At 41.3% G+C, this 24369-nt stretch overlaps 1 protein-coding gene across 1 annotated transcript in view; it reads left to right on the top strand.

Annotated features, from left to right (window-relative positions):
* The first annotated feature begins 4167 nt into the window (after positions 1 to 4167).
* Positions 4168 to 24369, top strand: part of Mcc (MCC regulator of WNT signaling pathway) — a 378104-nt gene continuing 357902 nt past the window's right edge. Inside the window, exon 1 of the mRNA XM_031365612.1 lies at positions 4168 to 4309. Within this exon, the coding sequence (XP_031221472.1) occupies positions 4185 to 4309 (125 nt within the window). The 5' untranslated portion in view covers positions 4168 to 4184. The remainder of the gene's footprint in view (positions 4310 to 24369) is intronic.

Genomic DNA, 24369 nt, shown 5'->3' with positions numbered 1-24369 from the left:
TCAGGCTTGCATCACAGTGCAGCCCTCCCCTTGTCTTATCCTGCTTCCAAGTATTTAATGTCTTGTACCTGAAACTCTGCTTTGTTTGTGACTGGTGGTTATGAGCTCAACACCAACTGCTTCCTGTACTTGGGCCCCCTATGTAGCCTGGTTGGGTTGAATTACATCTGCTACCTCCCACATATTCTTCTACCTCTCACACAATGGCTAAAATGCAAATAGATAGATAGATAGATAGATAGATAGATAGATAGATAGATAGATAGATAGGATGTTTAAAGTGAGTCCCCAGTAGGTAGCATTAAGGAAACTTGAAAGGGCATCAATAACTTGTAAGAAGAACTTTGTAGAAGTTGGTTTGGCTTCCCTGACTTTACCTCAGTATTTTCTCTCAGAAATTTGCAGCCTTATTTAATAATAATTGACACTAAGGGGCAAGAGAGGCTGTAAGACAACTCATGATTTCATCATAGGATTCTTCCTTATATATTGTGTGCTTCAAACTAAGAAAACCCTGCTCCAGGGAGCCCTACTCCAGCATTTGCATGCAGTCTTGGTGCATTTAAGAGTTTGGAAGCATGAGCAGGAGATAATTAGTTCTGCAAAGTGCTTTGCTCACTTCCTTTAATTGGTAACTTTACATAAATAAGCCCATGTATCTTGCAATATGTATAGCAAGATAACATTGAAATGCACTCTACATAAATATGAAAGGAAATTATAACTGAGAAGGAACTTAGAATAAAAACAAAACTAGAGAAGGAAAAGAAAGCTCTGCCAATTCAGATAAATACATAGACCTTTTGGAATTATGACATAAACAGCACAGTTATATTTATGGCCATGGCTATTGCTCCTATTCCAAATTCCTACCTTATATTCATATGGCATCTCTACGTTCCACTCTCTTGCAAATATCATCAACTCATAACATTTTCAGTGTAAATTTTACATTTTATATCAACTCAGAAACAAAATCCCCTCTGAAAAGTTGAAACTATTTGTTTCAACTATTTGTAGCCATTTCTAAGTTACCCAAGCATGGGAAAATGGTGCTTAGAAATTTGTCAAGATCCTCTTTTAGAATATCCAGATTTCATCCAGAATTATTGAAATGTAAACCTAAAGAGCTATGTACACACTCTTGAACAAGAAAAACATTGTATAAGGAATATTATCAGTTGATAGTTTAAATCTTCTGTAGACATGAAATCATAGAAAGGTCCCCTTAAAGCTTGGAAAAATCTCTGGGTTTCCAAGCCCCTTTATACATTTTATACTTAGAAAAAGAAAATGCTTTGAAATCTCAAGTCACAATGTCAAGGTGGGTTTGAGGGCTGTGGTGATCTGATTAGGTATGGCCCCATAGACTCAAGTGATTGAATGCTTGGCCTATAGGGAGTGGCACTACTAAGAGGTGTGACCTTGTTGGAGTAGGTGTGGTCTTGTTAGAGGAAGTGTGTCCTTGTTGGGGTGGCCTTTGAGGTCTCCTATGCTCAAGCTGTGCCCAGTGTGGCACACAGTCTCCTCCTGCTGTCTGTGGATCAAGATGAAGAACTCTTGGCTTCTCCAGCACCATACCTGTTTGCACACTGCCATGTTTACTGCCATGATGATAATAAATTAAATCTCTGAAACTGTAAGCCAGTCTCAAATTAAGTGTTTTCCTTTATAAGAGTTGTCTGCTTTCAGCAACAAAACCCAAACTAAGACAAAGGCAAACAACCCTAGTTGTGATGACAAAGACTTTATTCTATAAAAGTAGAAACATAAAAAAAATTAAATTTTGTACAATATAAGCATGTGCCCCACCCCCAGAATACTGATGATGTTGGTAGCATCTTTTGGGCAAATATTATTGGGTATATTTGCAAATTTTTTCTAAAGAGATATTTCATTTGTGGGAAATAATGAAATGTGCTGTGTTTCCTATCAAAGGCTTAAATGAAACAAAGAAAGCTCCATCTCTAAAGACATTTGTAAAGATGCCATCTGGCAAAACCTCTTCTCTAGTCAGTATTTTTCTAAGATGAAAATATGTGCTCAAGGCTGCCTCCTAGTCTCAAAAGGTGAGCTTTGACTAATGGCTGAGACCAAGTTCTACCACTCATAGTGAGGCACAGGACCCCTATGCACTAGGGATGAAAACTCAGAAGAACCCCTGGTGTGTGTGCCTGCAACCTTTACAGAGGTAAAATTTAAAAAAATTTTTTTTTTGTTTTGGTTTTCAATGTGATGTGTGCATGGCTGATGACCACAGGGACCAGGAGAAGGCACTAGATTTCCTGGATCTGGATTCAAGGGTCGCTGTAAGCTACCATGCTGGTGGTTGGAACCAAGCCTAGGTCCTCTGTGACAACAGCAACGACTCTCAACTGTTGAGGCATCTTTTCAGTCCAGAAGTAAAACTGTTTGCCTTGCTGAAGTGTTTGATTGAGTGACTACTTTTTAAGACACCAGACTCATTTTTTAATACAGCCTTTATCTGATCACAAGTATCCCAAATATCTGAAATGTTCAGAACTTGCAGAACTAAAAAGAATTAAGGCAGAAATAGGTAGATGGGATGAAAAAGAAAAGAAAAAGAGCGAAGACCCCTTTCTGCCGACCCTGTAGTCAATCCTGAGAGAGATCAACTTGCTCTAACTACCTACTGCTAAACAAACACATCACCCTAAAATTCAATGATTTAAACCACAACAGACTTTTTATAGGCATATCATTAGAGTTCTGGACTGTTGGCTGAGCTCTGATAGGCTCTAGTTTTGCTTATGGGTTTGCAATATCTAGAGAAAGCATCATATCTCACTCATGTCTGGCTCCAGGTCAGAGAAGGCGCAAACATCTGGAGGATGTTTGCTCTCTCTCTCTCTCTCTCTCTCTCTCTCTCTCTCTCTCTCTCTCTCTCTCTCTCTCTCTCTCTCGTTCTCTTTGCATGGATTCTTCAGCAGAGCAGCTTCTAGATAGCCAAACTTCTTTCAGAGAAGGTTGTAGCATCCAAGGTTCTTATCCCCAAAGAAAGACAGGTAGAATCTGCCGCCATTTTAAAGCTAGCTTCCAAAGTCAAGGTAGTTACAAAGTCGTCCCCTCCATCCCCCACCCCTGCCCCAGGTTCAGGAGGAGAAAGCATCTCCGCCTTCTGATGAGACCAAAGAATCTTCTGGGCATGTTTTTTAAGTTCCACAGGACTTCATAGACCTCTGGCAGAAAGCCTGGAACAGAAAAATGAATCATTCGCTAAACCACAAATTGTTTCATTGTGGTTCCTGTGCCTCTTGCTATGATAGGTTAGCGTGGTGTTTAAGGGCTCCTGATCTGGAGTTATGATTGCCTCGGCTTGCCTCTGCGCTGTCACAGGGCTTGTAACCTGGAGCAGGTCTAAGGACTTCAGCAGCCCTACCTGCAAATCAGGATTAGAATCCATTGAGCATGCAGCTGAAGCTAGGTGTGGTTCTGCATTATGTACTATCTCCTTTACCCTTAAGATAACCCGATAGCTTTATCTACTTCCCAAGCGAGGGATTTTCTAGATCTGTAGTATGACAGCGTCTATTATGTTCAGTGTTGATGTGATTAAAGCAACTGGGATAAAGTCTATTGTAGCCAGCCCAGCAGAGCACTGTTACCGGAAACCGACCCAAAATGCAGAAAATCCCACAGAAAGGCAGATTGTTCCAGTGAAAGACAAATATGGGCTAAGTTGAGTTGCATGTCAGATGTAAACTTTAAAATGCCAGCCTTTCTGGGTCTCATTCCCAGACCCAGAATCACACACAGAGGTTTGTGATTCTGGAAAGTGGAATCACACACAGAGTTTTGAGCCTGCAACACAGGAGTCATACCCGCTCCTGGCGCCTCCCGGGCGAAAAGGAATCCCCTACTCTGCGTGCTAGTGCCAGGAGAACACCGCCTGTCTGAATCATCCCCTAGTGTCAGGGGCCTGGATCCTTCTTTGGTCTCCAGGTAGGCATCCGGGGCTCGGTGATTCCCAGAGCCACCCTCGCTCCGCAGGTGCTACTTGGGCGATTCCGGGACGCCCATCTTCCCAGTCCCGGCAAAACCCGGAGCGGTGGAATCAGTAACCGGGAGCTCCGGAGCGGCCACTGGGCATGCTCCGTCGTCGGGCAGGTTCGGGGTTGTCAGCGGCAGTGAGCGCTGCAGGTCCTCCTCCGGGCGGGAGCGCGATGGCGGCTGCAAGCGCCTGCAACAGCAGTGGTGGCAGCAGCGACACGTCCAGCACCGGCGAGGAGGAGCGTCTGCGGCGGCTCTTCCAGACGTGCGATGGCGACGGGGATGGCTACATTAGCAGGTAGGCGACCCTCCGCCCAACTCCAGCCCAAGTTGCTGGCGCGCTCCCGAGAAAGTTTGGTTCCGGGAGCTCTTCTCCGGCTCGCCCGCGGGGTCGAGGGGCCGCTCCCGCTGCCTTCCGGAGGTACCTGCGGGTCCCAGGTAGGAGGCGCTGCTCTCTTGGGGCTTTGAGACACCGCAGGCGCCTGTGCGCGGTCGGGGACAGGGGGGCAACCCAGGCACGGTGCTGTCAGAGACAGACTCGCGCAGGTGAAATAGCTTCGGAAAAGTACCTGAATCCCAAACTTAAGAATCTTTAGAGAGGTCAGAATTTGTCTCCTAGTAGCGACCTAAACTGTGGGGCACAGGAAGCCACCAGGAGCGGACTAGGGTTTGAAGAGTCTAGAATATAGACCCTCCCTATTCCCCACCCTTGTTCGGAGGTGTGTCCCCGCACCTCCATTCACTACTTGCTTCCAGGTAGATCCAGGTCTGGTGATGTGTGCTTTTAGCCTACAGCACTAGATCAAATGATGAGTGGGGGCCAGATTTGTAAGCCTTAGAAGCTGAAGGTGAAGTGTGGACTCGTAAAGTTGCAATGTGCTTTTATGAAAGGTTGAATAAAGAAGTAACGCTCCGAGTTTTGGATTGCCTTCAACAAAACAGGCAGTCTAGCTTTTGTATACTCCGTCTCTTTAAACTACGTCTTGGGGTTGCTCAATATCCATTCTGGAAATCTGAGGTTGCCTGCTTGCTATTCCCCCTTGCCTACCTAAAGGAAGCAGGAATCAAGCAATATTTTCCCTAAGTTACTGAAAAGCTCTCTGAAATAGGTTATTTAAACTGTATCAATTTGGCAGGTACAAAAAACATTTTTTTGAGACTTGATTCAATTATTAATGTTGGTGAATTTTTATTATTTTTTCCAAAGTTTCATTGAGAAATACTACCAAAAAAAAAAAAAAGAAAGAAAGAAAAAAAAGAAAAAGAAATACTACCAAGACCAAAAAATAAATAAATAAATAACTCTTTTCTGAAATGAAAACAGTATGTAACTCTGATAGATCACACATAAGGTTTTAGGGGCTTTGTCTTCATTTTATTGTTCGTTTATTTGCTTGTTTGTTTTTTCTTTTTTTTTTTTTTTTTTTTTTTTTTTTTTTTTTAGCTTGAATTCAGTGTGATGATTTTTTTTTTAAGTTTATTATAGTCTGTGATTTGGGAGTTTCCCTATGTGAAAGGTCATTTTCTCATTGTAATAATAATAAAGCAATCTACATTCAAGTTGGAATGCAAAAGGAATTTAATTTCACACAAGCAAGATTGCATATAGGAAATTAACAACATTCTTATCTTCCCCTTCCTAATTTGGCCTATTGATATGTTGCTTTATGTGAACTAGACTTAATTGTATAAATGCTCATTTGTTGCTTCCACAATGGATCTGTTTACCATAGAGTACAAATGACTTCTCTAAACAAAGTCTGAGGACTTTGTTTTGAAGACTGAACATTTCTCCTTTCTACACTGAAACCTTATCATTGCCACAGGGCCATCAGTGCCCAGCTTCCTTCTTCCTGTCCCCAGCACGATTCTTCAGGTAAAGCATGAAAAATTATCTCAGAATACAAAGATAATTGGCCTAGCTCCAGCTTCATCCCCGAGTTCTAGAGGAAGATATAAAAGAGCGTTGAAGTATGCCGTGCCTATATCATTATAACAAGACTTACCCAAATATCTTATTTTTCAGATTACAACCTTTTGCCAACTCTATTTGGGACAGAATGTGAAGGAAATTATAATTCATTTAGGTACAGTGACCCATGAAATCTGAGTTCTGTCACTTAGAACAAACAATGGCTCTTGGATGAGAAAGTAGTAATCAGTTCTTATAAGTTCCCCTCCTCCATAATAAGCTTCACTTGACTATACTGGCTCTTGTCCTCTACCTAGCCCTTATCCTAAACTGGAGTGGGCTGGCAACCTTATGTCTGGAGGAGAGAAAAATAAAAGAGAGAAGCAGAGGGGGTGAATGTCAGTGAGATAAAAGATGAGACTTCCTGCTGTCAATGTTCTCTTGGCATAGTCTTCCCCACCAGGAAAGACTTGGGCTAACTGAAGATTCCAGGAATTGGTGATTGTAGCATGTTTCAGAATAGTAAATTCTGGACCCCTGGAATCATCTTATAGGAAGTAGTAGGGGTTGGGCTTTGGGTTTTGTCTTTTCACTTCAGTGAAAAGCAATGATTAGCTGTCTCTCTCTCTCTCTCTCTCTCTCTCTCTCTCTCTCTCTCTCTCTCTCTCTCTCTCTCTCTCTCTCTCTCTCTCTCTCTCTCTCTCTCCCTCTCTCTCTCTCTCTCTCTCTCTCTCCCCGCCCTGTGAGTGTGTGTAGTGTGTACTTGAGTGCAAATGTAGGTATTCATGTCAGTGTGTTCATATGTGTATAAATATGGAAACCTTCACGTACATGGAAACCAGATGACATCAGGTTTATTTATCTTTAAAGCTTTTTAGCTTGAGATTTTTATGTATATGTGTCTGTGTATGAGTATGTGCACATGAGTTCACATGAGTACCTGCAGAAGCTGGAGGTGTTAGATCCCTACTGAAGTTGAAGTTACACAATTGTGAGCCACCTGCCATGGGTGCTGGGCATTGACCTCCAGTTGTTCAGAAAATGGTTATGTGTCCTTAACTGCTGAGTCTTTTCTCTAGCCCCTTCCCTTTATTTTTGAGACAGGGTCTTTTACTGACCCTGGAACTCAGTGATTTACTGAACTGGTAGGTCAGTGAGATCCAGGGATCCTAGTGTCTCCACCTCTTCAAACCTGAGATTGACTATACATGTGCACATCAGTGACCAGCTGTTTTTGTGGGTGCTGGAGACCCAAACTAAGTTCCTTGTGGTTGCATCAGGAACACTACAGGAATGAAGCTGCCTATTTTGAGCATGTCTGATAAATATCTAAAGCCTACTTGCATTTTACCCTTCCCCTAAATCTCAGCTCAAACTTTGGTGCATTAAAAGCTGGACAAACCAAAGCTGTTCACTTTGGATCTCATTTCCCTATCCTTCCCATTGCTCCAAACCTCAGCAACCACTAATCAATTGTATGTCTCTCTTTTGGATATTTCATATAAATGGAATTATACATGCTCTTTTGTGATTGTGGTGTTTTTTTTCCAGTTAGCTAACACTTTCAAGTTTCTGCCTGTTTTAGTATGTATCAATGCTTCATTTCTTATGGCTGAATCATATTTCATTGTAATGATACAACATATGCTGTTTATTCATCAGATGAGGAACATTTGAATGTTTCTGTCTTTTGACTACTGTGAGTAATGTTGTCATGAATATTCATGTACACATTCTTGTGCGCACATATTCTCTCTTATTCCTAAGTATATTCCTCGAAGTAGAGTTCCTGAGTGTCATGGAAATTCTAGGTTTAAGTTTTTGAAGAAGAATTAGAAAGCTTTTCAGAGCATCTGCACCATTTCACATCCCTACAAGCAGCTCCAAGTTCTCTGCATCTTCACGGGCACTAATTATTTATGGTCATCCTGCTGTATATATAGTGGCACTTTGTGGTAGTTTTGATTTGCATTTTTCTAATGGCTAGTGATATTGAACATCTTAATGTGTTCTCATTGAATATTTGTGTGTGTTCTTTGGAGAAATCTCTGTTCCATTTAAAAATTCTGTTATTTATCTTTTATTATTAAGTTATAAAATTGCAATCCCCTTGTCTTAGTTAGCATTTTACTGCTGTGAACAGACACCATGACCAAGGCAAGTCTTATAAAGGACAACATAAAAAAGTCTTATAAAGGGCTGGCTTACAGGTTCAGAGGTTCAGTCCAGTATCATCAAGGCAGGAACATGGCAGCATCCAGGCAGGCATGGTGCAGGAGGAGCTGAGAGTTCTACACCTTCATCTGAAGGCTGCTAGTTAAAGTCTCCATTCCAGACAGCTAGGAGTAGGGTCTTAAAGTCTGTGCCCACAGTGACACACCTACTCCAACAAGGCCACACCTGCTCCAACAAGGCCACACCTCCAAATAGTGCCACTTCCTATGCCAAGCATATACAAAACCATCACACACCTCCCCATAGTGGAACTTTAAAAGACAAAGTACATTGCTTATATCAAAATGGGTTCACTCTATCCCACTGGTTTTCTCTATCCTAGTAACAAACTTTGTCTTCTAAAACTTTCTTCTCACCTTGTAAATTTCTTGGTTATTTACTATTTTGATCATTAATATTATTCTACACTGGCTTCCATAAGGGCAATAAGCTCCGTGTTTTGTTAAAACTCATACCTGCTGTAGCTTGTGATGGTATAGTACATACTCAGCAAATTCCCATGGAGAAATGACCAAGTGTAATCAGTAGTATGTGTGATGTATGTTTGTGTATATTGAAAAACTATCTGGACACTTTTATCTTCAAACATCTTTTATCCTTATAAACACATTAAGTGTGCATGTATTCGATGAAAGGATCATTTCCTTTAAGATGGCTTCATCTGTATATATATACATATATGTATATATATGTATATAGTCAATTTTTTTGAAAAATATACAAATATACAAAAAATCCCAATTATCTATGATCTTGTCAGCAAGGAATATCACTTGTTTGCCCACTGATATATAGACCATGTTGATCCTCTAATACATTAAAAATGATTGGATTGTTGGGAAAGCATCCTATGTTCATGGACAGGAAAATAGCATTTTTAAGTTGACTAATTACACAAGTTGGTGTGCCAATTTGACTGTATGAATATCCTGAAAAAATATTCATCCTATTAAACTAGGATGAACTTTCTAATGTGTGAAGCATTGTTCAACAAAGCCGTCTCCTTGTCCTAATTTTGTCTGTTCTGAATTTGTGCAGATGTTGTGTGTGCTGTGAGAGTCCCTGTGAGTTCTCTGTGATAGTCTGTGAGTATCCGCCCTGTTTGTCTGGAACACACTGTTACCATGACATGATCCACCACATCTGGGCTCTTACAGCCCTTCTGCCTCCTCCTCCTCATAGATCCCTGGGCCTTGAGAGGGAGGTTTTGATAAACATATTGCTTAGGGCTGGGCGCTCCTAAATCTCTTGCCCTCTGTACATTTCACAGCTGTGGGTCTCTGTGTTAATTCCCATCTACCACAATTAGAAACTTCTTTAGTGGGGACTGAGTGATCCACTTGTTATGGCTATAACAATGTCAGTAGGAGTCATTTTATTGCCATATTCCTTTAGCAGAATAATTGTAGCAAGTTTTCCCCTAGAGCCCATGACCCCTTAGTTTCCAGGTTCTTGGCTACTTTAGGTATGTCGGGTATGGGTTCTTTCTGATAGAGTGGCCCCTATATCCAGTCAAAAGTGGTTGGTTATTTAGGTGTCTATAAGTGCCATGCTGCCTGTGTGAAAGATCAGATAACAACTTATGGTGGTCATTTCTCTCCTTCTGCCATGTGGGTCCTCTTCCTCTATCTTAGCTAGGGTTTTACTGCTGTGACGAGACACTATTACCAAGGCAACTCTTATAGGACAATATTTAATTGCAGCCGGCTTACAGGTTCAGAAATCCATTATCATTAAGGCTGGAGCATGGCAGTGCCCAGGCAGGCATGGTGCAGAAGGAGCTGAGAGTTCAACCTCTTGTTCCGAAGGCAAACTGGAGAAGACTGGCTCCCATGTGGTTAGAAGTGTCTCATTGCCCATCCCCACAGTGACACACTTCCTCCAACAAGGCCACACCTCCTAATTGTGCTATTCCCTGGGCCAAGCATATTCAAACCACCACATCCTCTTGGCTTCCCTCTGACTTGTCTCACTGGTCCTCTCCTTGATGTTTTTCACTTTGAAAACATCATGCTGTTAAAGACAGAACCCAGGGTTTGGGAACAACTGAGCACTTAGCATTAAAATACTCCTCCAGCTTGTTAGTGGAGTCTTAAGACCTGTAGGTGCTTATAGAAGCTAGAGTTGAGTCTCTCCGTTCTTTGTGTATTCTTTACAACAGGAGTTAACATCTTTTTGAGGGCCTTTTCTATCCTATATACTATCCATCAAACACAAGAGAACTTGTGTTCTTCTTAAGCATTCAAGACCTTTCCTTTTCAATTACTAGCGATCTATAGTGAGGATGGATGACTCCACCTTCTAATTGGCATCTTGGCATTGGCAAATATGGCATTTACAATCTTGGTGCAGGCATTTGCATTCTAAATGAAATTACATAGGGATCTCAGCTGGACAGAGTGTCTGTTGCTTAGTAAATAAAAAATCTCTTCAACTCTTAGTCCCAAAGTGGAAGTCATTCGGAGGAGAAAGGGCATTTCCTTAGAGAACAGTTCATTGCCAGCTTCTCATTGTCATCTCAAAATGTCAGTTTAAACATGTAAACGAGCCATTGCTTATTGATGTCTCCAACTGATGGGAGAAGCAAAAGGACAGATACCGTAACATCAATTTGTTTCATAGTCATAAACAGATGAGATTTGCTGTGAGAACATTGTGGTGGGACATCCACTCTTATAAACAACATGTTTGCAGTTATATATATATGTGTGTGTGTGTGTGTGTGTATATGTGTGTGTGTATATGTATATATATATACATATGTATATTATAGGCAAGAGTGAAAATAGTGAGGCTTATCCCCCCATACTCGCGTCTTGATTTCTTAAACTTCATCTAATGAGAACTACTGTGCTGTTATTCTCATTCTCTGGATCGCGCCTGTCAGGCCACTCAACTGACCCTGAAGTTGCTTTTCTATAATATGAAACAGAGCAGGCATCCTTTCAAATCCTTTAGCCTTCGCCTGTTCTTTACAGATAAGTTCAGACTCCTTCGTGGGGTATTTAATTTAAGGCCTTCGCCTGTTGCACAGCGACTGTACTATCTCCCTGCACATTCCTCCCACACTCCAGCCTTCAGTGCTACCAGGTTGTTCCAAGCACCAACCGCAGCTCCTGCATCCCCTCTAGAAGCGCCCTTCTCTCCATCTGTCTACTTAATGAGCACTTCTCATCTTTGCTGAACTCAGATTCTATGGATTTCTTCCTCTTTGGCCATTTTCCTAAAGCCAGCTCCTTCCACTCTCCTGCACCCGCACAGCTCATTCTCTCTGGTATTTCCTTTTTCCCCAGTACTCAGAACAGATTTATACTCTCAGTGCTATAAGGAAGCTTACCGTCAGTCAAACGCAAACATGTTTTATGTATGTGTAATGGCCACGTCAAATGTTTGAAAACTTTTAGAAGCAGATTGGTTTTTAATTCAATTTAGAGGATATTGTATAACTTATATTAAAAAATATGGGCACACTTTAAAAATTACTAGAAACCAAAATACTATGATAACAGAATTCAGTTGTCCTGCTACAGAATCATCATTTGTCTTTAATCAAACTCGTATAAGATTCTCTAATCTTCTTCTTGGGCCTTTTATATCATGTTTTCAAGATAGAAATACTTTGATTTGATGAGTTATCAATACCAGCTCAGGATTTTAGTAGTAGCATATTCTTATAGAAAGGCATACTATTTTAGTTAGTCTCTGTTGGATAGCTGTTTGGCATATGGTTATGAACAAACTTTGGTGAATCCATGCTTTCTTAGTGAATTAGTTATTGTTCAACAACCTAGACAATAAAGAGATTTTTTTTTGAAAGGATTGAGTTGCTAGCTAGAATTTGTTTTAATCAGGCCGTAAAAACAGGTTATGAGATAGAGGAGACTCTAAAACTACTCTTAGCTTTGATTCTAGTTATTAAAATTTGATAGAGAATTGCCTTCATTATTCAGAGTATGTGAAATACAAAGAAGATTATCAAATCAACATTTTTTACCTTTCCTTTCATAGTCTATCTTCTGATAAGTATTGGAGATTCACACTAAATTTTCAAGTAACAAGTTGATGTAATAATAAAATAAAGGAGCTTACCCAATAGTAAATTGTAGTGTCTCAATCTCTACTTAGCTTTTTTCACCTCCTAGAGTGTAAGATTCATGAATGTGACAATAGTGTCTTGGTACTTTTCACAGTACCTGACACCATCCTTGTCTATAGAGAGATGTTAAGTCAACATTGAATGAAAGGATGGACTTACATTTTAGGTAATTAATTAAGTTAATTAATTAGTAACTAAGTTAATTACTGGAATTTCCGAGGTCCTTATATGGTTGCCAGATGATATAGGGGAAATCCGAGTTCTTAGTCTAATTAATAAATTAATTTAAGGATGGACTAAAATGGAAGCTCAAGGACAATTTCATCAAAGTTTAAAAATAAAATAAAATAAATAAATGAAAAACAAGGAAGGCCCCCTGCCAATCTCAGCAGCTGATTGGAGAGGAAAATGGTGGAAAGAAAAAGCCATGCCATTTGAGTTACTGGCATGGAGGCTCACACAAGCCAGAGAACAGGGTTAGAGCGTAATGAGGCCCAGTGTACCAGAAAAAGCACACTTAGGCTCTGGCCAACCTCTGAAAGAGAGAGAGAGAGAGAGAGAGAGAGAGAGAGAGAGAGAGAGAGAGAGAGAGAGAGAGAGAGAGAGAGAGAGAGAGAGAGAGAGAGAGAGAGAGAGAGAGAGAGAGAGAAAGAAAGATGGAGGAAGGGAAACATGTATCTTCTTGGAAGGTGAGTAGACCCAGCCGCTGCTCACATTGATGTGCTTTGGCATCACTGGGCGATATTATTAGTTTGCAGAGTCTAATCTTGTAGTTTTGGTGTGAGAGTCAGGTGTAACCCAGGAGCTTTCCTGGTTGTTGAAACTGCTCTGTGTATTTATAGGCCACACTTTAGCAGCATCCAAATATAAAGTAGCAGGCTACATTTGTCTCAGGAGTTCTGCTGGGATTACACACCTTGTATAGAAGCCAGGTTTCCATATGACCAGCTCCTTTGCAGCTCTGTTGATGCAGGGCAAGCTGGCAGGGATGCTGAGTCCGCAGGTGCTAATGGAGAGAAGAGATAGCTAGCTTTTAATTCTCTGGCCAGGGTTTGGTGTGTGTTCTGAGTGAATGGAAGGAAAGGAGACAATACTGACAAGAGAAGATGCAGAAAAAGGGATCTCATCCAAATATCAATTAATAGAAGAATAAATAGATGTGGTCAAAGAGAAGTGTCCTCTGGCCTCTTCCTTGGAGGGATCCACACTGACAAAGCACTTCAGTGAATAGGCTAGAGCTTCAGGTCTGACCAGCTTCTGTACATTGTCAGGCATTTCCAATGGCAAGAGGATCCTTTCCTGTAAGATTTTTCCTAAAACCACTAGGACAGTAAGAAAAAACTAAAAGTAAGTTACAAACACTTGGGGAGTTTTGCTACCTTAAAAAAAAACTTAATTGTTTTGGTATAAGCGCTTTGTATTTGTTTAACTCTTCTAAGCTGTGGTTTAGCCTGTTGCTTCAGATATTTCTGTATACTTGAATATTGTGGGAATGGAGCAAAATAGTCTAACTCCATTCCTTGTCCTAAGATATATACCTCTCTCTGTGGGTCTCTCTGTCTCTCTCCTCCCTCCCTCTCTCCTCTGTCTCCATGACTGTCTCTTCCCTCTCTGTGTAGGCATCTGTGTGTGTATGTGTGTGTGTGTGTGTGTGTGTGTGTGTGTGTGTGTGTGTATGTGCATGTATGTGTCCCTGTATTTGTGTGCATGCCATGGTGATTCTGGGAGTCTTTTTTGTTATGGGTATCTGAACTGTCTAGTTTCCTTTGAAGTGGCCTTTTGGCTTAAGATCAAGTGTGAAGTGTTTGTCTGCTTTTAGATTCTTTGACCACCTCAGGGTGGCTAGATGTAGAATGCTTCCACAGCAATAAGTTTTGTAAGTAGCATGTGATCACTCGGTGCTTCTGCTCTGTGGGTCTCTCAGATTAGGATGGCTATGGCCCCATCAGTATGAGTGAAACGGTCTTTTTAGGTCAAATTAAAGCCAGTCAACACAGAATTCATTTTCAAAAGACTTATTTTCCTGAGCCTTTATTCACATAATTCACACACACACACACACACACACACACACGCACACACACACACGTGCACACACACATACAGGCATGCATGCACACATGCATACACGTGCATGTATGCACACATATGTGCAGAGAGAGAGAGAGAAAGAGAGAGGGGGGCCCTGCTCCATTCCTTGTTTCCTCTGTGTATGCTGCTCCAGCCCTCATTCTCCTTGGCTCTCTCCTCTTGCCCATATCCTCTGTCTGAGAGATGCTACTATAAGGCAAGCTTGAAGGGACGTCTGATCTCAGGATGCGGATCCACCAATCAACTCTGACGCACCACCAGTCGCACTTGGTCATGTGAAAACTCCTTTATCTTCAGCGTTTCGTCTAGGTGAGTTGAAGATTTCCGCGGTCGGAGACCCCTGGAAGTGAGGTCTTATTAAACAGGGCGGATGGCTTTGGCTTTTGTCCTCACTGGCAGATAACCATCAAGTCTAATGTAACCTTGATAACCAGAGCAAGCTTATATCCTTTCTCTGCGTGTAGCCCCTCGAGTCCTCATGTCTAATTCCAGGTAGCTGGCCTACATCAGTACATCAGTACATCAGTAGCCCTATGTTCCTGTTACACCATCCTGTATGAGAAGACAGCCCAGGTTGCTTTGCCCTTACACAGTTACTCGAGTAACTCATTCAGAAGAGAGAGAAATTGCTTGATTTTTGCATTTGAGATTCACATTCTTTCATACCCTACTCCATCAATGGTACCTTGCAATTACTAAAGGATCTATTCTCTCTATGGACAAGTGAAATCATAACTGTGTATCTCCCCAGCCTCACTCAGAAGCTAACATTTAGAGCCACCAAGTGTCAACCTATTATTCAGATGTGGTGACATGCTCTAGGTACAAACCCAGCCCTGGGGAACTTGAAACAGAAAGATACTGAATTCAAGGTCAGGTCAGGTATGTACGTATTCTTTCCTTTCTCTGATGAATATTTTCTAACACATAACAAAAAATACAAAATATTTAAATAACTCCCAAAACATATAATGTGTATTTATTGACATAAGTACATGTATATGAATTCATATTAATTCATATATATATATTATGTACTTTAATTCTCAAATCATTTTATAGGTAGTAAAACTCTTTAAATTCTCTTCTAAAGCAAATATTAAATGCTCCAGCTTCCTGATGATGCAGGAACATCTTTGAAATTTACGCACACTTCTTATATTTTTTGTCAGTTTTAAAGTAGGCACAAATAATTAAGACCTTTAAAACCATTAGTTGAAACAGTCTCGCTTAGAAGTATGTTATGGATGTCATTTACTAAGAGAAAAAACTCACCAAGGAAACTGCCTCTCTGCCTTAAAGCCTTGATTCTGCCACAGATTTATAATTTGAGTGAAAGCAAAAACAAGCAAAGCAATATGTTTTTTTAAAGTGGGTTGGGTTTTTGTTGTTGTTTAGACTTACTTTTTAATTTTATATGTGTTAGTACTTCACCTGAATGTATGTGTACTACACTTGTGTAGTACCCCTGGCAGCCAGGAGGGGGCATCAGATACTCTAAAACTGGAATTCTAGATGGCTGTGAGCCACAATGTGGATGCTGGAAATGGAACCTGGGTCCTCTGCAAGAGCAGCAGTGTTCTTCACCACTGAGCCATCTCTCCAGCTCCCCAAATCTGATTTTAGTAAGAAGGGATAAAGTGGAAATTTCTTTTCTTTTCTTCCTTCCTTCCTTTCTTTCTTTTTTCTTTTTCTTTTTTTGAGACTCAGGTTATAATGATGTTAGCTGGGGCAAAAAGTTGAAAGAACATTTCACTAAAACAGACACGTGAAAGAATGTTTCACTGAAGCAGACACAGGTGAAGCGATGTTTTGTTGTACCAAACTCATGAAAGGACACATAATGTTTCGAAGGAATAGAAGGAATAGAAATACGACTCCACAGACAGTGGGAGCTCAGGCTCTGGTTCACCTTGCTCCACCTCACTAGTCTTTGTTGATGACACACGTGTATGATTGGTTTGACTTACATTATATTGTTGAGCCTCGCTTGTGGTGACTTCAGAGAGAGAAATTCTCCAGAAAACTCTTGAGGTTCCTGCAGCATTCTTGCCTTCTTGCCACTTCTGCAGACTCTAGCCAATTAGGGACCCTTGCAGTTTCCTCTGGATTAAACTGCAGTTGCTAATTTGTGTGTGGTGTCTGCCCAGTGGACTAGACTGCAGTTGCTGATTCATGTGTAGTGTTTGCTAGTGGACTGGACTGAGAACATGAAAGATTGGAATTGCCCCAATGAACCATTTCTACACAGGTCCACTCCCCCCCACATTCTAATCACCTTTCTTTTCCACTACCTCTAGTGGGTGGTAGGCTAGATGGGAGGATAAACCCTTATTAAAGTAGGTTTTAAAAAATATATGCCTACAGATGGGTTTGGGTAATTTAGGGATACTTAAAGAATTTTTAATATACACTTATTAGCTTAATAATTTTTAAGTTATATTATTAGCAACCATTTAAATAACCAACCAAGAATCAGTCTGAAGCCTGAAGCCTGTGCCTCCTTCAGTCACTGTGCCTCATCCCAGGGATCTTCTCTGGCGACATTCTCTTGCCATCCCAACCATCTGAACTGGAGAAGACACATGAAACGATGGAAAGGGATCTGGAAAACCTCTTAAGGCAGGCCTGCTGCTTTCGCTGAGCAGTTAAATACCCTCCACAGGAGGTTCAAAGCCAAGAAAGAATGCATTTACTGAGCAAGGTCGAAGAGTCTCCAGCAGGGCTGTGAGCACACTGCTGCGAAGCCATAGTGATGAAAGCCGAGGCTGACAGTTCATTTGGTTGGAGTTCAGTTACAGAAGAAAAAAGTCTTAAAAGTCTAATCTTCACTTATTCAAAATAGCTATCTGACAATATTGTTTAGCGGCAGAAGTTTTATGCATACCTATGTGTGCACATGCGTGTGTGTGTGGGGTATGTGTGTGTGTGTGTGTGTGTGTGTGTGTGTGTATTCCTAAGAGCTGGGGATAGCTGGGTGTTTTACATGAGTTAGGCCTTGGAGGAGTTTTATATCTCAAGGAGTCTCAGTTGTATGTCTGTCTAAACAGAAAGTCTAATTGGGTGCTCACTCAATGTGCCTTCAAGCTGCAAGCTTCAATAAAGCTGAGTCAATTATGTAAAGCTTCCTGTGATTTCTCTGCCAAGTGGCTCCTTGCCATTAACAGTCATCAGCAAGTAGCCACGTTCAGCCAGTTATTTACAGCACTGCTTGAGGTCTACTTTATCAGCTGACGGTGTGCTTTCTACTGAGAACATTAGCATTAGGCAGATTGTTAAGTTAAATTAACACCAGTTATACTCAAGCCCAGCCTTATTGTTGCCTTCCAAATAAAGGACACACAAAGCTGACATTGTCAATGAAGATATCACTGAAGTGTGTACACCTGTGTATGTGTCTATAATGAAACCACAACTGTGGGCTTAGAGAGTTAGTGGAAAACTGGCATTTTCCCTGTTGTGGTTTGAATAGTCTTGGCCTCCATAGACTCAGGTGTTTGAATATGCTTGGCCCAGGGAGTGGCACTATTAATATGTGTGGGTGGCCTTGCTGGAGGAAGTGTGTCACTGTGGTGTGGGCTTCGAGATCCTCTGACTAGCTGCCTGGGAGTCAGTCTGTCCTGGCTGCAGTCAGATTAAGATGCAGAACTCTCAGCTCCTTCTTCAGCACCGTGTCTGTATGCACAGTGCCATGCTTCTTGCCATGACGTTTAGTAGACTGATCCTCTGAAATTGTAAGTTAGTTCCAATTCAATGTTGTCCCATATAAGAGTTGCCTTGGTCATGGTATCTCTTCACAACAATGAAACCCTACCTAAGACAGTCTCCTATCTGAGTGCCAGTTGTATAATGTGGTAGATTATCTGCACATAGAGTTCTTATGAATTTGTTCACTGTTACAAAATATGATAAAATAGTTAGTTCGATACAGCAGAAATTGGGATGGAGAGATGACGGCTCAGAGTTCAAGAGCACACATTGCTCTTCTAGAGGACATGAGTTTAGTTCATAGCAACCATATTGTGGCTCACAATTACTTGTAACTCCAGCTCTAGGGCATCCAATGCCCTCTTCTGGTTTACAGGGCCACCATCCCATATTTATACATAAGTAAAAATAGTAAGTAATAGCAAAGGGTATGTATGACTCCCAGTGCTGGTTATAGGCACACATATCCATTTCTGGCTTATAACATGGGTGCTACAGATTTCAACTCTGGTCTTCATGCTGGTAGAGCAAGCATTCTTATCTAATGAGCCATCTTCCCGATCCTTTGCATTATTTTCCTTGGTGTTTTCGCCCTTCTCTTTCAACATCTTTTCCTTTGTAAATGTGACCTGAGATGATTATACACATATACATGCATTTGTTTATTTGCAAATATGGGAGTATTTCACTGTTTGAAAGTGTCTCCACTAAATTATCTAATGAAAGTCATATAAATAGGAACAGGATTTGACATAACATGTAGCCTGTTACTTGCTTTTCAGTGCAAATCTCAAAGTTACATAAATATAAAGCATACAGAACGGCGTGTGGAACACAGTTAAATGCAAATTCCTAGTATCATACTGTGGGAATATTCCCCTTCCAGTAGTCTCTGCACTATCGTCATTCTCCCATCTCCCAAGAGCTCTCTGCACATAGTCTTCATCTGGTAATATGTGTTAATGCCCAGGCTTCCGATGCAGTGAGCCTCACCTTAGTGGGCTGAAACAGGAAAAGGGTAAAGTGCCCCATCCAGCATGCTTAAATCTTTGCCACTGGATAGGAATTCTTATTTTTGCTCATGTATTCTACTTAAGGGGTGCAAGCTGTGGTTGCATTCACTGGTATGTGAATAGGGGAGGAAAAATAATCGTGGAAAAGGAAAGATTCACAAAAGTGAAAGGAGCAGAAAGGATGCGTGAGGAAGAGGGCTCCCAAAAGGATGAATAAAATCTGAAAAGCCCTCTGTTAATATATTTTGTCAAAACAAAACAAAACAAAAAAACAAAAAAATCAAGAGTCCTCAGCTACAAAAATCACACATTTTCTGGGGCACATAGAGCATGCCCAACGGAAAGGAGGCAGCTTGAGAGGAGTGTGTTTTTAAAGGCACATGGAAAGGAATCCCGAACCGGCTCTAGACTCAGGAGTGGAATCCTGAACTACCTTCCCAGCATTTCTTAGTACAGCATGTGCTGTGCAAACATCTGTGAAACTGCTTCAAAGCCTTCGGGTCCCATCAGGGTCATGATGAGCAAGTGGTCCTTGCCAAAATGCTTGATCTCCTGGGGTTCCTCCCACATTTCCATTCATGATGCTGAAAGGTTTGTGGGCACTGTATCAGTCACTGATGGCTATTTGCCAAAAGAGCTGTTGAGTCCCACCAGGAATAGGCCCGCAGCTAACCCCGCGGCGCGGCAGCTGTTGAGCTCATCTTTGCCATCTCCCAGGAATCCTCAGTAGCCCTAGTCTTTCTGTGCTCTCTTGGATTGCTAAAGGCAGCACTTTGGGCTCTTATTAATAAATCAACTCAAGGTAAGTAACTTTCAACAAGGTAGCATTAAATGTTATTTTATTTCAGCTCTACATTTAATTTCAACTGTGGAATTTTCTGACTTTGGAAAATGATCAAAAATAAATTCTTTCTTAGCAACTCTGGGGAGGGTGTACACACAGGAAAGGACCGTCCAATGTCCATAACATGATATCTCCTTGTGGGACACAGGGGCTCATTCTATAGCCCAGGTTCACCTTGAACTTCCTATCCTCCTCCTGTTGCCTCTCCTGTGCTAGCATCAAGGTATGCACTGCTGTGCCTGGCCTTATAAAGAACAGCTTTAAAAGTACACTAATAATTGACAGTATATTTGGTAAACTGTACATATATACAGATGCAGGACAGAAAGCAAATTTTCAGAATACAAAATGTCAAGCTTTAAATGGAAGAATACATTCCAGCTGCATAAGACCAGTTCTTGGGTTTTTATTTTGTTTACATTTTTTTTCTCTTCATCCCATATAGGATTATAAATTTGACAGGGAAAGTAAAGGATTTCTAATCTGGCAATATGCCATAAAATCGCGTGTTTGCTGTAGTTTGAAGCACAGGCTACAATAGCTACAGAGATAAAATCATGCCTCGATTTCATTCCCCCTTAACCTCTGAAAGTGGTGTGTACACTGTCCTTGGGCCTAGCCACCATGGCTCCCAAGCAGCCTCACCCCAGAAGCTGCTCCATGGCTGCTTCCGGTTTGAGTGCTGCTCCCTTGTTCTGCTGCACCCTGCCAAAAAGAGAAGGAAGAATTTCTGAGGAGCCGACTTTCTATGGGTCCCGTTGTCTTTGGATGACACCAGACAAAAACCATCCTGGGAAGGGTACTTGGCTTCTGGTGAGAGAATATTCTTCACATTTACTGTTAAAGGAATGAATGGGCGTACGGAGGGCTCTTTTTAGTTCCCAAATATCTGGTTGAATTCTTTGTTACTGTTCATCTGATTTTATTATTATTCTTTCTTCCGTGCCACATTCCTGCTTTTCAAAATGCAGAAATGTCATTGTTAGGACACTCTTTGACTTTATTTAGTCATTTCATCTCAGGTATTGAACTACCCTCATAGCTAATATCTTGTCCAGGATAGAACTATTGGTCAAACATATTTTATTATCCACTGTATGGTGTTTATTCATATTCTTGTTTAGACATCAAAATTACCTCTCTAGATATGTCCTATAAATTTAACTCCTGTCTAAATATTAAATTTATGTAACTAAAATTTAATTTTGAGACATTTGGTGTGGCTGGGAAGATAGTTCAGTGGGTAAGGGTACTTGTTATATGAGGAGTTTGGATCCCCAGAACCCACCCAACTGTGAGAGCTTGTGCCTATAGTCCCAGCACTAAGAGGAAAAGACAGGAGAATTTTAGAGTTCATGGGCCAGAAATCCAGTCCAATTGATAAGCCCAAGATTCAGGGAGAGACCTTTTCTCAAATATAAGGCAGAGAGTGAAAGAAGAAGACATCCAAAGGACCTCCACATGTGCATACATAGGAACACATGCCAGCACACACATGCACATACATTCTTATACCCCCCGACACATTATAAGGTCCCTCAGTGTTCAGTTTATATATCTGAATTACAATAAAGCAACCTATACATGACCATCCTTCAGCCATATCTTCCCCATGCTATGAAATTTGCTGTTCTTCACTTTCTTAAAGGATCTTAACTTTTTTACTGTTGTTGAGATTCCCCCCTTTTTTTGAGTAAAAAAAATCAGCATATATTAATTATATATAAAATGGGATTTTTATATTACTGTCATATATGTACGGAATTATTTCAGTCTTTCACCATCCCACACTCCTTCCTGATCATGCTGTTCCTCTTCCCAAGTAATCACCTTTCTGCTTTTCATGGTGTGTGTGTGTGTGTGTGTGTGTGTGTGTGGGTCATGTCTGTGTGTGTGTGTGTGTGTGTATGTATGTGTGTGTATGTATGTATGTGTATGTGTGTATGTATGTGTGTGTCTGTGTGTGTTCATGTTTGTGTTCATGTATGTCTCTGTGTCTGTATGTGCATGTCTCTGTGTGTGTCTGTGTGTGTGTGCATGTGTGTGTGTGTGTCACGTGTGTGTGTGTATGTCTCTATGTGTGTCTCCATGTGCATGTCTATGTGTATGTGTGTGTTTCTGTGTGTGTTCATGTATGTCTCTGTGTCTGTATGTGCATGTCTCTGTGTGTCTTTCTGTGTGTGCGTGCACATGTGTGTGTATATGTCTGTATGTGTGTCTCCGTGTGCATGTCTATGTGTATGTGTGTGTTTCTGTGTGTACGTGTATATCTCTGTGTGTATGTGTGTGCATGTCTGTCTCTGTGTGTGTTACAGTGAGTTACATTAGGTTTTTTTATAGGAGCATGGATACCTTACCAGTGGCTACATCCTGAAGAAAATGTCCCTCCCTATCAACCATTAATCTTCAGTGATTGTTCTTCAGCTTTTCAATGAGCCTTTGTTCTTTCACATCCTCCTTGGAGTTAAAGAATGTTAAGTTGGTCCCCAGTGAAGGAGCTAGAGAAAAGACCCAAGGAGCTGAAGGGTTTGCAGCCCCTTAGGAGGAACAACAATATGAACTAACTAGTACCCTCAGAGCTCCCAGGGACTAAACCACCAACCAAAGAGTACACATGGTGGGACTCATGGCTCCAGCAGCATATGTATAGCAGAGGATGGCCTAGTTGGTCATCAAGGGCAGGAGAGGCCCTTGGTCCTGTGAAGGTTCTATGCCCCAGTGTAGGGGAATGCCAGGGCCAGGAAGTAAGAGAAGGTGGGTTGGTGAGCAGGGGGAGGGAGGAGGGAACAGGGTTTTTTGTTTTTGTTGTTGTTTTGTGTTTATTTTATTTTATTTTTCGGACGGGAAACTGGGAAAGGAGATATCATATGACATGTAAATAAAGAAAATATCTAATAAAAAAAAAGAAAACAGAAAAAAAAAGAATGTTAGGTTGGCTTCCACTAAGGATCAGCTCTGACCTAAGAGTAGTTGTGCAATTGATTAGTTTAGGGGTCATTTGTGCTATTTTATTCTCAGTCAGAGGCAACTTGGCCTTGGATTTCTGTAGTGAGCAGCTGAAAGTTAACTATAAATCAGATCACACAACAAACAATGTTAACTTGTACCTGTTACATTCACACTCCCTCTATGTCTCTATAAAATACAATAGAGATTGCTGGAACATTGAATATGTATTACAACTTTCATTGAGGGAAAAAGATCAAACTCAAGATTGTTAAGACCAAAATCAAAAGTTCCCTCACTTGTGAAATTGCTCTGGAGACACTGAACGATCTCTTGGTTTTAGGTACTTTCTTTCCCATTGCCATCAAAAGGTAAGGGCTGTCGAGTACCTCGCGTTTACGATGATTTTTTGTTTTTTAATCCCAGAAAAGAAAATAGTGGGGAAGAATATCCATGTGTATAAAATGGCCTGCTTATTCATGCAATAATATTCAATATCAATATCAATTATCAATAATAATCAATTATCAATACAAGAGCTAAGGCTTAGTGATAACCACTGAGTCTATAAGCATCCTAGCCTGAGAGTCGGGGCATCAGATATGAAGGATGGGAGACTGCAGGGATTTCCAGGGCACAGCTGTCTTTGTGCGTTGGGAGGACCTGTCTGTCTGGGGAAACATTTACTAGTCCCCTTTCACTTGAGAACATGGCTGCCTTTCTTTGCTCTTTTGCCTGAATTCTTGCAGTCTGGTTTTGCTTAAGCTTAATATTTAAACAAAATGTTTACCCTGGAAAGGTTTTTCTGATGTGAAGCCAGTTGTGTCTGCAACCATGATCTTTTCGCAATTTATGTATCCTTCCCAGACACATAGCTCTTCCCCATGTGTTCCCCCTTCAAAGGTTATGCACCAGAAGGAGAAGAAAGAAGAAACAATGAACCCCACTGACAGTGTGGCGCCCGCCCACCCCGTGGGCGCTCATCTCCTGAAAGGGGCTCAGGGGCTTCTCGTAATTAAAAACATTCGGCATCTGAGACTAGACACATGGCAGAAAAATTCTACTGTGAGATACGGGTTCTGTGCTTTATTTGCAGTGACAGTGAACCTACACTTAATTCGGTTGTTCCCGCAATAGCTTTCATTTTCCTTCCTGCTCCTAGTCCCCCTTTCCAGCCCCTCTCCTTCCTACCTCTAATAAGAGCCAGATTCAGCCTATCTGACTCCTGAAGGTCAGCAAAGCCGCAGATGTTTCTTGCCCTTATTGTTTGGAGATGGAGTCTTACTGTATTATACAGGTTTGTCTCAAATTCCTAGGCCCAAGTGATGAGGGCTCCAGTCTCACCTCCCAAGTAATGACACTGTTCCTCAGTAGTGCTCTTCCAGAGACTGCCCAGGAATGGGGCAGCTGGCCTTCTATCTCAAAATGTTCTTCCTCAGTTACCCATCTGAGTGGATAATCCTTCTAGAAGTCATAGATTACTAAACAAAAATTCCAGGGCCAGATTTGATAC

The sequence above is a fragment of the Mastomys coucha genome, unplaced genomic scaffold (assembly GCF_008632895.1).
Source record: "Mastomys coucha isolate ucsf_1 unplaced genomic scaffold, UCSF_Mcou_1 pScaffold13, whole genome shotgun sequence".
Taxonomy (NCBI): domain Eukaryota; kingdom Metazoa; phylum Chordata; class Mammalia; order Rodentia; family Muridae; genus Mastomys; species Mastomys coucha.
The sequence above is the reverse complement of the archived record's forward strand: the minus strand, read 5'-3'. Positions and strand labels throughout refer to the sequence as shown.